Below are 13847 nucleotides of genomic sequence, written 5' to 3' on the forward strand. Positions count from 1 at the left end.
GCTGTCATCTGTCTGTTAAACTCCACAGGATCATACGTTTGACACTTCAATCATGAACAGAAATACACACACGTCTTCACACAGAATATAAGATGATAAAAAGCTCAATAATACGTGTGTCATCCCACACTGGGGGAAGCCAAAGGGGTCAATAGAACATGAAAAACAACTCGTCGTTTTGCAGTGAGGTGCTGGCAGCAGGGGCTGAGGGTCTTTGCATTCACACAAAGGGAGAGATTGGTGATTGGGAACCGAGATCGGAGATTGTGTACTCGTTGACGCCAAAGAAAGTCTGTGTGATGTGCTTCTTCTTGCCACAAGTGCATGGACATAAGGCACAGGCACAGTTCCCCTCTTTCAACAGAGCGGCTCGCATTCGGCTGTTTGTCCTTTTGTAAAAACGTCCTAGTGCAAGAAACAAGTAGGGTGAGCACCGCCGAGGTTAAAGCAGCTGACATTGAACATTGAGGACATACGTTGTGTGTGAAACAGAACTCTGACAGTCATTACGTGAAATCAATCAAAAGATTACATCAAATAAAACAAATGTAATGTAACAGTGGTTGTTGAGTGGTTTGTGTGGGACAACTTGTGCCGTGTACACATCATATCACAAGAAGTGTAAGAACTTAGCGACGCACATGTCAAAATACAAGTTAGCAAAATAGATGTTAACACTGACTAAACTAATAATGCCATGAATTAATTAACTTCTTATGGTTTATCCCAGTTGGGTGACTGTGATATGACGTGAACAGTCACAGTTTTGTCATCATACACTTTGAAGAGACTGTAACAAAGACCAAATGGAATATTTTTTTCACTGATGACCAACTTCACTGCAGTGTTGATTTAGAGCTCAACATTTGAAGACCGGAATCAACTTTGACCCAATAATTTAAGTTAAGTAAAATTGGGAATTCCCCACTTTTCTGCTCTCAATGTTTTCTTTTTCCACAACATTTGAAGGTGGTTAAATCACAGGATGTAAAGCTTTCACACAGACACAACACATACATTTCTGGATCGGGTGTGTGTTCAGACTAAAATGGCAGTTCATAAAAGGTTTACCTTTACGAAAAATATACAAGTCCACTGGATGTATTAAAAGAGCTGAAAACGGCGTCACACCAAAGGCCTTTGTACAATTTCAACCCACGAAGGTGTTATATTGGTAAAACTTTCAAAGAGCCGTGGAAAGTGATTTAAACATCGGTGACGACGTCCCAAAGTAAAAGCTAACGGCCGAGCCGTTGAACTGTAAAACCTTTTTTGCTTGTGTGTGTGCTCATGAATGAATAATGAATGGGTTTATCTTATAATACATCCGTGACAAGTCTTCATGTTCATTACACCATCTTATATCCTGAATAGTTGTGATTTAGTGCTCATAAAATACCTAAGGGGATTTAAAATGCCTTATGAACAAGAGGGAAATGATAACCCATCAAAAAGAGAAAAAAGAGAAGACGAGTAAAAAGGGGCAAGAAGAATCAAGAGGAGGGGGAGTTGGTGAGGCCTGTAGCCATGGGTGATCACCCGAGTGATTCTCATACTCAAATGCGCTTGAGGGAGAACGGGAACAGATCAGTGTCTCTTCTCTGGAGACTTTCCTCTCAGTTTCTACCAGGAGGCTCCTCCGAGCAAAGAGTATCGGTGTGTGTGTGTGTGTGTGTGTGTGTGTACACAACGCACCCCACATGTATACCATGTGTCTGTAAGCTAGTGTGTGCCGTATGTGTGTATGCTATAAATAAATAGCGCTGCCAAGTGTGGCTGTTAGGTTGAAGGACCAAAATATTACCATTATTGTCCTTTTATTGAACAGCCAGTCAGTGTCGTATGTATATTCCAAATATGACCTCAGTTGTATAAAAAAGTTGTGAAAACCTGCAATGACATTTTTTTCTTTTCTTCATGTATTTCCGTTTAAAAGCCTAATAACTCCTGCAGTGCCGTATGTATAAAGAGCTTAGAGCGATGTGTATGACACAGTGAAGAGTGTCCCGCGATGCTCTAAATGCTGATTCCAAAGGTTTTCCACTCTGAAACATAGAAAATTAAGGGAGAAAATATCTTTTAGCATTGAAATATTGGCACAAAAGACCAGCTGTCAGCAGCGTCAATCCAACATTTTCAGTATTGGCCTGTTAAACATATCGATTTAGCCGAAACATCAGTCTGAGTGTGTAATTGCAATGTGTAAATGTACAGATTCTTGATATTTTCCTCAGGCAGTCTTTGTATGGAGCGTTTGCTGTTTTTCGATCCTGGAGGTCGGCAATATGTGTACATCTGTCTGTTTTTGCCTGTTTTTCTTTCAGGATATCGGCGTATTTAATTATATTCGTACGTATCAGTCCTAGAGGCAGACATTGTTGCTGATCTGGCAGGTGGATCCAGTGCCGGCCTGGGACAGGAAGAGCCTCCCGTTGGGACAAACGCAAACCTCGTAGACAGTCTGCCTGTTCCCAGAGGACGAGGAGCTGGTGGAGGCCTTCCCTTCAGGCAGCCGCATGAGGCGAATCCTCCGTGCGTCCAAAGAGATCTGGAGTAGAGGGAGAGCAAACTGGTCAGATTGGAAACAGGGGGGAACACACAATAAGCAGATCTCCACTGGGATAAATAGGAAGAGGAGGGAGAACTCGGTAGTGTTATTGAATGGCATTCGAAGTCAATGAGAAACAAGCATGTGACAGGATATAGGCTCTTTTCAAAAGGGTCCCGATATTTGAAAATGTCTTGTGTGTTTCTTTTGTTATCTTGTCTTAAAGTGACAATCATGAAGATTTCGGCCGGATGGAACTGCTAAACCCAAAAGTATAAGGGATGAACTGTGAATGTCTGACAGAGGCCCTTGTCTCCGAGGTCTCCAACTCCTCACCACCGCAAGATGTCTTCGGGCATCCGAGGAGAAGGTCACGACATGGAATTCAAATGGGCCACGTTCAAAACCTCCATTGTGGTCGTGGCTGATAGGTTTAGTGTCTGGAAGGTTGTGGCGGCCTAACATGGCGTCAACCTAACAAGGAAGTTCTCAAGCTGAAGAAGGTCGACAGAAACCGCATGCGGGTAGTGGCTGCAGTTGCACCATTCAACAAAGCACACACCCAGGGGAGTTTGGGGAAACAATGGAGAAGGACTTTCGCTTGGCCTCAGAGCTAGAGTCTAAAGACTCACAGGATGAATCAGCCTTTTCCCTGACAGAAATCGCTGAGAGTGGATGAGATTCACCCTGAGGTGCTTTTAGGATCTGGGTTGTCTTGGCTGACCTGCCTCCTCAGTGTCGCGTGGAGGTTGGGGGTAGTGTCTGTCGAGTGGCAGACAAAGGGGAACATGAGCGTGTGCTCCATTTATTGGGGTATCAACCAATCAGATTCCTCAGACACATGGGGAGCAACGTGGATTCCATTCTGGCTGTTGAACAGTGGACCAGCTCTTTGACCTCGCAGGGCTGTTGAAGGGGTCATGGCGTAAGACCATCACCCCGGTGAAGGGTACTTCTGAAAGACAGGGGAGAGGGTTTGTTGCTGGAAGCCATTCTGGTCCTACTGTATAACCAAAGTGACAGCTGCGTCATTATACTCGGCGGACAATCAAACACCTTTCTAGTAGGTGTTGGCCTTCGCCAGGGTCGTCCCATGTCACCTGCATTCTGTTTGTGATTTTGATGGACCTCAAGGTGCAGCTGAGGAGGTTCGAGGACCTCAGAATCTCCCGTGACCTTCAGCAAGCACTGTGAGTGAGAAGCAGTCGGGATGAGAGTCAATAACACCAAGAGCTCCGTATGAACCCAGCCATGCAGTGAAAAATACTTAGAGCTCTTTCCCAAGTCACCTTGCAGCAACCAACCCCAGTTTCATCTTGGAGTTAAGTTATAATGGAACGTCTGATATATTAGGTTGAATTATTGTCACTCTGGCCATGTTATCTACTTGCTATTTAAAGGTGACGTCTAAGTTAAGTAGTTCCTTGTTGGCTGATGGTGAATTAAGGAGCGTGGACTGAGGCCAGCCAGACAGGGCTGTCCTGTCGCTGGTCAGGATTTGCAACTTCTGGCAGAAAACCAGCTACATCTCAACACATCTATTAAACTCCCCAACATCTCCTCTCCTCAATAAATGTCTGCATCTGCGTATCATGCCTATACCTGTTCATATCACAACCCGACATAATGTACAGTATGTTTGACCTTCTTTCAGTCAGGATTCATTCAGACTAGAATAATCAATCATGTTATGTCTTTATAGGCTAACAACCTATCTTTTTTTCATTTCATCTTTACCTTGGATCACTTCTGCTGAATAATGTGTCTCCTCTAGTCTCTTCATTCTAATTGCACTCAGAGAAAATCTCATCACCCTGAACTTTTCTTTTTCTTTTCAGAAGTTCTTCGTGTCTGTGGCTTAACATGTCCACATTTTTGTTTGCATAGAATATCAAGAGGTCTTGATATTGAACTCGATAGCTGAATCCATCACATAGGGTGTATTATAGATTTATCAATCGATATTTACAGCATATTCCATCTCTTTTAGACATTCATTGCACAGTGACAGAGTAGCTGAGTGAGTGCAGTGAATGATGAAAAGTTGTGCGTTGAATTTGAAGCACACAGTGTGAACTCTCAAGCGGCAGATTAATATCCATTAGAAAAGTCACCCAGAATGCATCTGCGTGGCATCACCTCTATACCTTTTATGGACCAATAGCTCATGGATTGAGGCAACGGTAGCCAGAGGATAGGGAAGTGGAATTGTCACCAACACAAATCATCAATTGGAATCCCTGAAGCCAGAGACCAGATGGAGGTAAAAGGTGAAAGTAAGTTTCAAAGCCTGCAAAAGTCTAAATGTATTTGGATTCATGTGAGGACACGCACAAAAATATGTTGTTGACAAAGACAGGGGTGCACTTTGGAAACCATGTCCTGCTCAAAACGGAGCATAACATAACTGTCTGCCGACTCCCGGGTTATTCCTCTCGTCTCCCGAGGAATAGAAAAAGAGCAAAATACCAGAAGACTTCATTCACACCGCCACACACACACATACTGCTACTCATCCACTCATTTCACTCCCTTCAACCCCACATTGATTGGAACAAACTGCCTTTCTCCCTCTGCACAGACACGGACCACTGCTGCATACATCTCATCCATCTGCCCTCTCCTCCCCTTCCTCCCTATGGGCCTCCCGGGGCTCGTACAGAACTGGTGTCTCAATGGCAAAGAAGAGGAGCTCTCCAGCCATAAAAAAAAAGGTAAAGGAGCCATTAGCAGGTGCCTCTGGGAAGCATCGCCATCAAATGACCTGGAACACGTTTAAAGCACAGTCTCAGCTGACTACCTCAGACAGCTGCTGTTGAACAAATCTTTCACCGCGAGGTGCAGACAGAGTGAGACACTGGGAGAACCTGTGTGTAAGTGTGTGGATAGATGAGAATTTGCTTGTTTGAAGTGAAGCACAAAAGTAGATATAGATGAGGCAAGTATGCCATGGCCCTGCTGATGCCCCGCCCACTCCTCCTCTCTGCCTCCATCTGCCTGATGGATCATGGAGGTCTGGATCGTGGTCCATGCCGACTACCAACTATTCATACACTCTGTCATACTCATTGAATGTGTCTTAACTGTGTAATGATTCCTTCTGGTCACATGACTTCTATTGCACCTGTCCATCCTGGAGAGGGATCCTCCTCTGTTGCTCTCCTGAAGGTTTCTTCCCTTTTTTCCCCGTGAAGGGTTGTATGGGAATTTTTTCTTGATCCGATGTGAGGTTTTGGGACAGAGATGTCTATGTGTACAGATTGTAAAGCACTCTGAGACAAATTCGTAATTTGTGAAAATGGGCTATACAAAATGAACTGAATTGAATTGAAAGTAAAAAGTAGGACTCATCTTCATTTTCACTGATAAAAAACACAATACTTTAAAAAGATTTATTTTTCGTTTTCACTGGGCTTTCCCACTGTGATGTAAGCCCACGCTGCACGTTGCCTCTGCAGTGTACTCTGCACACAACCTTGGGGTAAAAGAATAATAGAAGATCACTCGATACCTACACAATGTCTGTGTAGGTAAAAACACAACTCTAGCAGAGCAGCAGCTGCAGTCCTACATTTTGGAAAACAATTCCTGCACTGGCATCTAATTAGTGAACCAAACGCTGCTTCACACCTGGCTGTATGTAGGTGTACCACAGGGCATCGTTGCTGTGCAGAGTGGTGACAAAACATGGTGCTGGTTAAGAGAACACACATGTGCAATCAATTGTCAGTTATGACTGAATGGAATCAGTAAGTTTGTGTGTGTGTCTGTGCGTGTGTGTGAGTGTGTGTGTGACTGTCTATTTCTGCCTGTGTGGTTTGTGGGTGTGCAATAACCAAAGCCTCAGTAATTGCTGTGTTGATGCCGATGGGGTCCTGACGGGAGAGAGAAAGGCTGTGTGTGTGTGTGTGTGTGACAGAGGTTTGACAAATGGAAATGTGCAACACTAATGGAGTGTGAGAACATTATTATAATTATATGACTTGACCATCACAAGTTCAACAGCCTCACTTTTCGACCACACGCCGGTGAACACTGCAGGGAGATGAGGTGTGGGGGCGTGGCTACCGTGGTTACTTTTAATTGGAGCAAACTGAATCCAAGGGGGTTACTTTTAATTGGAGCAAACTGAATCCAAAGGGCACCTTGCAGAAACGGTTTCTCTCTCCTCGTCCATCTCTTATCGGAGCTCGTCCCGACGTACGGAAATGTTTTTTTGTGGGAAACTTTTAAACACTTTCTTCTCCCTAATCCTCCGTCGCTGATGTGAACAGATCGGACATGACATAACTGGTGCAACCTAAGGTGGGAAATCTTTTTATCAGCGCAGCCGGCTGTGATGAATGTGAGGACTGATGTGTGAAACGAATCAGAGGACGGCTGGAGGAATTTAGGAGCAGGGCGGAAAGGATGAAAGAAGCAGCATGAATTAGTGATTGAAGGGAGGGTGGGCAGAGAAAAGAAAGGGAAAAACATTCAAATTCCGCTCTCTATTTTCCTGCTTTTCTTTGAGAGGCTCGAACAGATTCTGGCCGGCATGAAACTGCCACCAGCCAATAATCTAAATGCTGGTCCATGTTGGCTGAGGGAGCGAACTATCGTTTGGATCGCTGTTCGCTAAAAATAAGTTTGGACAGGAGAAATGTTGAGATGAGATCGTTCCTCATCGGCCAATATGGCCGGAGGACAAGAGAGAAGTTGAAGTTGATTTCTCAACTTACAGAGTGAGAGGTTTGGCCCAATGTATGTTCCAAGTAAGACAGCTGCATCTTATTGCAAATTTCCAGCTTTGTCATGAAATAAAAAACTTGATAGTTATATATATATATTTTGACTATTTTACAAATCGGACATGTCTTACTTGTTAGTGATGAGCTTTAGTGACAGACTAGACTAGTGTCACATTGTTTTTAAAGGATGATCCACGATAAGATGGCATACGGTTTGAGTTCTTGTTCCACAAATAAAAATGTTGTTCGTAAACATGATGCCATGGCTCTGTTGACGCCCCGCCCACTCCTCCTCTCTTCCTCCATCTGCCTGATGGATCATGCCGACTACCAACTATTCATACACTCTGTCATACTGTAAAGAATATATATTATAGTTTAGCATAGCTTAGTATTGTTTGCATATAGATTATGTGTAAGATGGAAAACACTGAATGGAAGTTAAAATCTCCAGCGGAGCACTCTGGTGTCTGAGCTGATCTAAAGAAAGATAACAGTGACACCTAAGGAATGTTGATGTAAACCCCCTTCTGCACTGCACTCATCCAAGAAGATGACTAGAGAAAGCTCTTTATATTCATAGGTTAGGAAAGGGCAATCACACACCTGACCTCACCGGGGCAGAAAGATTAGGACGAGGCCGTTACTCTCCTTAAAGTCACGTATGGCCCCACTCTGAACACACACAAACTCACACACACACTCTTTCCCACTCTTTAATGATTAGGTCCTTTTGTCCAGTCAGCCATCTGAGAGGAACCAGCACCATACCTTCATTAATGAATGACCGGACAGGAGTCCTTCTCAAAAGAAGGACCTTGAATCATCTCTTTATTTTATTACAACCCCCTTACTAAATATATGCATTTATGTGCTGGCCACAACATCCAATGAAGGGACGGCAGAAGCGGGAGCTGGCAACAAGAACCAATGAGAAGACACCGCCCCCTTATGCTCCTGTCCAATCAGAACTGTTCCCGTCGGGTATTTAAGATGGCCGCTCACTTTGAACCGGCGTCCTTTCTCCAGCGCTGAGGCCATCGGTCAGAGCTCTGGAGGGGGTCCATGCATGTTGTCCACTTGTATCCTGATTTCTGAATAAAACGCTTATAGATGTAACGTAGAAGTCTACCGCTCTATTTCTTCCAGTGAGTGTCGTCCAGGTGGTGTGTCGCTTTCCAACTCCAACAATACTCATTGAATGTGTCTTAACTCTGTAATGATTCCTTCTGGTCACATGACATCTATTCTTCTGCCCATCCTGGAGAGGGATCCTCCTCTGTTGCTCTCCTCAAGGTTTCATCCCCGTAAAAGGTTTTTATTCTATTTCTTGGGAGTTTTTCCTGATCCGATGTGAGGTCAAAGTTCAGGGATGTCCTATGTGTACAGATTGTAAAGCCCTCAGAGGCAAATTTGTAATTTGTGAGAATGGGCGATACAAAATAAACTGAATTGAATTGGCTCTTTGTTTCCTCTTTAATTCAGTACTGATTGACTCACCTCTCCGTCTTTGGACTCCAGTCGCAGCTCGTTCCTGCAGATAGCCTGGATGTCTCCTGCCTCCGCCAGGATCTGGATGCCTTTAGGAGCCTCCATCACTAGGGAGCGAGTGGGAGACTCGAGCCTGGGGAGAAGGGGTGGAAGAACAGCGCTGTTAACCATAACAGTTTTCACAGAGTAGTCTTAAAAACAAATATTAGAAAGCAAAAATGGCCCCGGTCTCAATGTTTAAAACTTAAATAGGTCCTCACATAGAAACATACCATGGATGAAATGGAAATTGAGTGGATCTGACACCGTGGCCCACCTGCATGCTGTGCCGGCTTAGACATTTCTATACGATTAGAAATTGTGGATTAAAAAGCAGCCCACTCCTCTTCACATCTTGACGAAAAACCACTCAGAGCCACGAGCCGATCTTTAACATTAAAACACGAGTTGATGTAACAATATCAACGGTCGAGAGTCATCGAGTTGATATTATTTCAGCTTAGTTTGTGATAATTGTGTATTTCTGAGATTTTAGCACGGTGGATGGTTGGAATACAACGACACCAACGAGCCTCCGCTGCCGTAGCTTTGGAGGAGAATCCAGTCAGAGTGGCTGGGGGGGGGGGGGCGACTATCAACACTTAATGATGTCAAATGATGTTTCATCAATCCTATAAATGTTAATTACATTGTTTAGAAATATTTTGCAGAAGTCGCCTAAATACAGATTAAATAGCCGAGAAACAGGCCAACAACGGTACGCTTTTTACACATTTTTGCATATTTCATCATTTAATTCGGTCCAGAGAAGATTTGACATCATAATTTAACTGCGTGATTTCGAATTTTGACATTTTGCCGCAAAATTTCTGACAATTTGTGCTAGAATGCGGCGAGCTAGCACGAATGGTCATCAATGCCGCATGCTAGCTCGCCGCAGACGCCAGTTCGCTGTCACATTGGTGGTGTGAAATCTCCATCACGATAATCTCTCCCCATTTAGGTGTGTTAGTGGTATCTCAAAATACTATGTTGTTACTCTTGAGAGACATAAGCCGCACAATAGTTGCTGCAGTCCTGTAAAATGTAACAAATATCCAAGAAGAACATATTTATTCCAATATTTGACTTTGTGTATCGCCATAAAAAAATCCCTCGTATTGCACAAGATGATTAATGCAAAGAAAATGAACAACGATGTTGTTTTACAATACTAACTCTTCACTTGCATATGGCAACATTTTACGAATATAGTGATTCACAGAATAGAAAAATAGGTTCACAAAGTGAAACAGACTGAACAAATTGCATCAGTGTAAAACAAAACAAAACATAAGAGCAAGAGAAGGAACAATGGAGGAACCCAACTCTCTTATTTCCGATGTAATCCCCTGTAGTCGACTTGTCGTTCTCTTAATATGCTCCTGGCAGGTGAACAAAGTCGCTAAGCAGTGGCCTGAATTCCTCAGAGGACGAGGAGAGGAGAGAGGAGCTACTGTAAAGTAGCTGGTTACATGTTCCAATTGTACATGTTGAAACTTTACTTTAGTTTTAGTAAAGTAAAATAACACAATAAGTCTAAGCACTTCTAGGTTGGAGTCCAAAGTCAGGTTATCTGGCAGGAAAAATGTCCGGGTGTAACCGGAGGTTTCAGTGTTAGGCATTGTTACCGTTAACCGTAACTCTTTACGTTCCAGCATTACATAACCAGGATATGTTTGCATCTCCAAAAACATATTTTAATTTATTGCCCCAACTGTCCTTTTCTCAGTTATATTCCCCCCCAGTATTCACTTAAAAAGTACTTGCGAAATTCAAGGCATTGAATTGTCTGTTTCTTTCACATTTGAGCAGCGGCTAACTGTACAACTTGTCAACGTAAACACTTAAACTGTGACCGACAGCCGTTCGATGGGGAGTTGAAGTGGAGTTTCAAGAGAGGCAGTCCACAGTTTCAAGAGAGGCAGTCCACCTGCCCACTAAAGGGGGATTGGAGACGGTTTTAGACGACAAACGGCGACACAAAGTCCACCGTAACGTACAAAGTGCGGAAATAAAACACATCCGTACAGTAGTTATTAACAATTGGCTGTATGTTACCATCCAAAGGGAAGTATTTCAGGAACAAAATTCAGGAATATCCACTCTGGGAGTTACACCAGTTACAGTAAACAGGTGTAAATAAATTTAAAATGGCCGCCAAAAGCTGACGGATGTGACAAACCATCCACCAGTTAGGCGGTTGAGCAAGTTTCCAAATTAAAGTATGAATCTCCTCTTTACCCTTTGCTCTCTGCCTGAACTACAGTGTGTGGAACAGCAATTAATCAAACGCACATCATCTAATCCCTCGTCATCGTTGTTTGACTTCCAGTTGTGTTCAGTTGTCACGATGGGACGAATTGCACAACGAGCGCTCGATTAGATCGGATTAATGAGCAGTTTCCTGTCCTCCGAACGCATCGGGCCAATCACTCACCGGACCGGCTTGTTTTATTTTAGTTTCTTCTGTCTCTGCCTGCGTCAACAATGCTGACACGACCGATTAGTATTCTCGTTAACCGATGCCTCCGGAGGGCGAATAAAAACTCATTAGAGCCGGCGCCATTTCAAACTGTTGCATCTGGACATTAAGTGACCACGGGTGAGACTTTAACCCGACATGTTGCAAAGACAAGGGAGCAAAAATAGACTCTTCCCACGGATGTCGCGTGGAGAATGATAAAAGGTTTTCAGAAAAGCTCGGCGATGGAGCAGAAAGTCTTTGAATGGACTTGAAAAAGAGGGATCCTTAAAAATAATCAAATGCTGTAACTCTAGGTTGAGGTTCCTGGATCGTCAAATATATAGATAGTGAAAGACTAAGTTCTTTACTAAATTTAAAAGTGGTATTCAGTGTTTGTGGAAGTGAAGGCCTTCCTCATCCTCCCTCTTTCTCCCAGGTTGCTCCGCGGGGGTTCGTGCCACGGAATATTTCCGCCCCTTGGTTATATTACTTTTAATTTCCTCTAAACGTCCGTCACCGTAAATAATTTCACCATTTCATTCACTCTTATATCGTCTCGTTGTAAGATAAACAGTTTTTCATATAAAAAAGAAAAAAAGAAGTCGCAAAAGAAGCTTGATTTGACTATGAAAAACGATGTGAACCAAACAACTTTGAGAATGCCGTGCTTTATTAACGAGCCGATGTCGAGACATTGACTCCCTTCCAGGTATTGTGTACTATTTATTCTGCTTTGTACTTTTTATATTTGCTTTCTGTTTAAAAAAATAACATTTCACCCTCATGGTTGCCACAAACTCATTTCCCCTCATCGATCGAGACAACTTCACCTTGTTCTCCTTCTTCTTTTTGATTTCACTTTTTTCACGTCCGCCTCTTGGCAGCATTTCATATCTGCAACCGGGATCGAAGTTTGATATCGCATCGCCCGCCTGCATACAACAACAGAGCTGATTGGAGGCTTTCGACCACGGAAAGTGTTCAACTCGAGGAACCTGTGGGCGGCTTTCGCGCTCTCTCTCTCTCCACAGACTCCTTTGTCCTTGGCGACTTCCTCAAATTATCCGCGACTGTTTCCGTGCGGGCGCAGCGGTCAGAGGGATCCGGCGTTCTAAATATATAAACAACGGTGAGTTGAAAGCGGGCTGCCGTTTCGCGCCACGCGGCCAAATCGCAGGTTAAATGGCAATCTCGGGCCCGAAAGCGAGCGCGGCTGATTGCCTTTCTCGGGGCGCCGCAAAACAGCCGGACACTCGAGCCGGAGGACACGCCATCCGCTCGATTACGGAGATCAGTGCGAGCCGAAAGGGGCGGAGGATGACGAGGGTAGAGGGCGAAGGAAGAAACAAAAGGTGTGATTGTGAAAAGGGGCAGAATATGGAGAGGAAATGAAAATGATGTGAGATCCTAATTTGCTACCTATGGCTTCGCTAGTGTGCTACGGTGCTAACGGTGAAGGCTACCAGCAGTCGTCTTTTTTGTCGTGATAGAAGACGCCGCAATCAACGTTTTCAAGATGTTAAATCTCTGGGTTTCACAGCTCCTGCTGGACATGAGCTGCATCTCATTTCCCCTTCAGAAAAAAACACCCCAAAACAATTCTTTCCATCGCACTTCTTTTTCCTCTCCCGCCGTCCAACATTCACCGTCCTACTTGTATTTTAATTGTTATTCCTTTTTATCCGAGCACCGGATCGGCCGGCACATAAACCAAGGTGAACTCTCAGATTCACGGACGCCGCGATTTCACTCTCTCTCTAATGTGTTTGTCAGATGCGAGGACACATCCTGTTGGCAGGGCACTCCCTCCCAGATGGATACGACGGTTTCTGTCGATGTGTGTGTGTGTGTTGGGGGTTTGAATCCTCGATTGCTACCTGCCAAAGGGAGCAGAGAGATTAGAGTAAGATTAGATTGTAGACTCGCTCCACTTTTCTTGGATATTGGATATTTTGTGCCTTATTTCATTCTCAATTGACCGCTTGTCCCCAAAGATGCAGAAACACAGGGGAGGATGGAAAGGGATACAAAAAAAAACACATCGCTGTAAACTCCGACTGTCAAATCACACGAACGCTCGCGTGACGAGGGCCTTCGGAGCGGCGCTCAGGAATCAACTTTTTTTTCTTTCTTATTATTTGAAATGACGATTTTGAAAGGAAAGCGGCAGTGATTGATGAATCACAGCTCATCTCGCTGCACACACACACACACACACACACACACCGCTGAAATACTTCTGAGATATTTGTCATCAAAGTCCTCGGTGCAACCTCTAATTCCTGTCAAGCTCGCCGCGGCGTCTCTCCTCCGCGGAGCGAAGCTCAAACTTTTCCTTTGTGCTGCGCGTTCGTCCCTTTTGTGCAGTGGTCCCCAACCTACAGCCCGCGGGCCGGATCCGGCCCGCCTCCACATTTGGACCGGCCCCCTGAACAATACCAGAGACGCGTTCCGATTTATTATTTTTTTCACCTGGCCCGCTGCCGTTGAGATTGCAGTGAGACGCGGAGAAAATGTGAAGTGGTGCTCTTCGCAATAAAACATCTTTGATGGGGCGTGTCGCGTCTCGGCC

At 44.3% G+C, this 13847-nt stretch overlaps 1 protein-coding gene across 1 annotated transcript in view; it reads right to left on the reverse strand.

The window, feature by feature from the left end:
• Positions 1 to 1800: 1800 nt before the first annotated feature.
• Positions 1801 to 13847, reverse strand: part of sgcd (sarcoglycan, delta (dystrophin-associated glycoprotein)) — a 117738-nt gene continuing 105691 nt past the window's right edge. Inside the window, exons 7-8 of the mRNA XM_056443936.1 lie at positions 8779 to 8902; positions 1801 to 2548 (exon numbers count right to left, since the gene is read on the reverse strand). Coding sequence (XP_056299911.1) covers positions 2363 to 2548; positions 8779 to 8902 — 310 coding nt within the window. The 3' untranslated portion in view covers positions 1801 to 2362. The remainder of the gene's footprint in view (positions 2549 to 8778; positions 8903 to 13847) is intronic.

This window comes from Pseudoliparis swirei, chromosome 3 (assembly GCF_029220125.1).
Source record: "Pseudoliparis swirei isolate HS2019 ecotype Mariana Trench chromosome 3, NWPU_hadal_v1, whole genome shotgun sequence".
Lineage (NCBI taxonomy): Eukaryota > Metazoa > Chordata > Actinopteri > Perciformes > Liparidae > Pseudoliparis > Pseudoliparis swirei.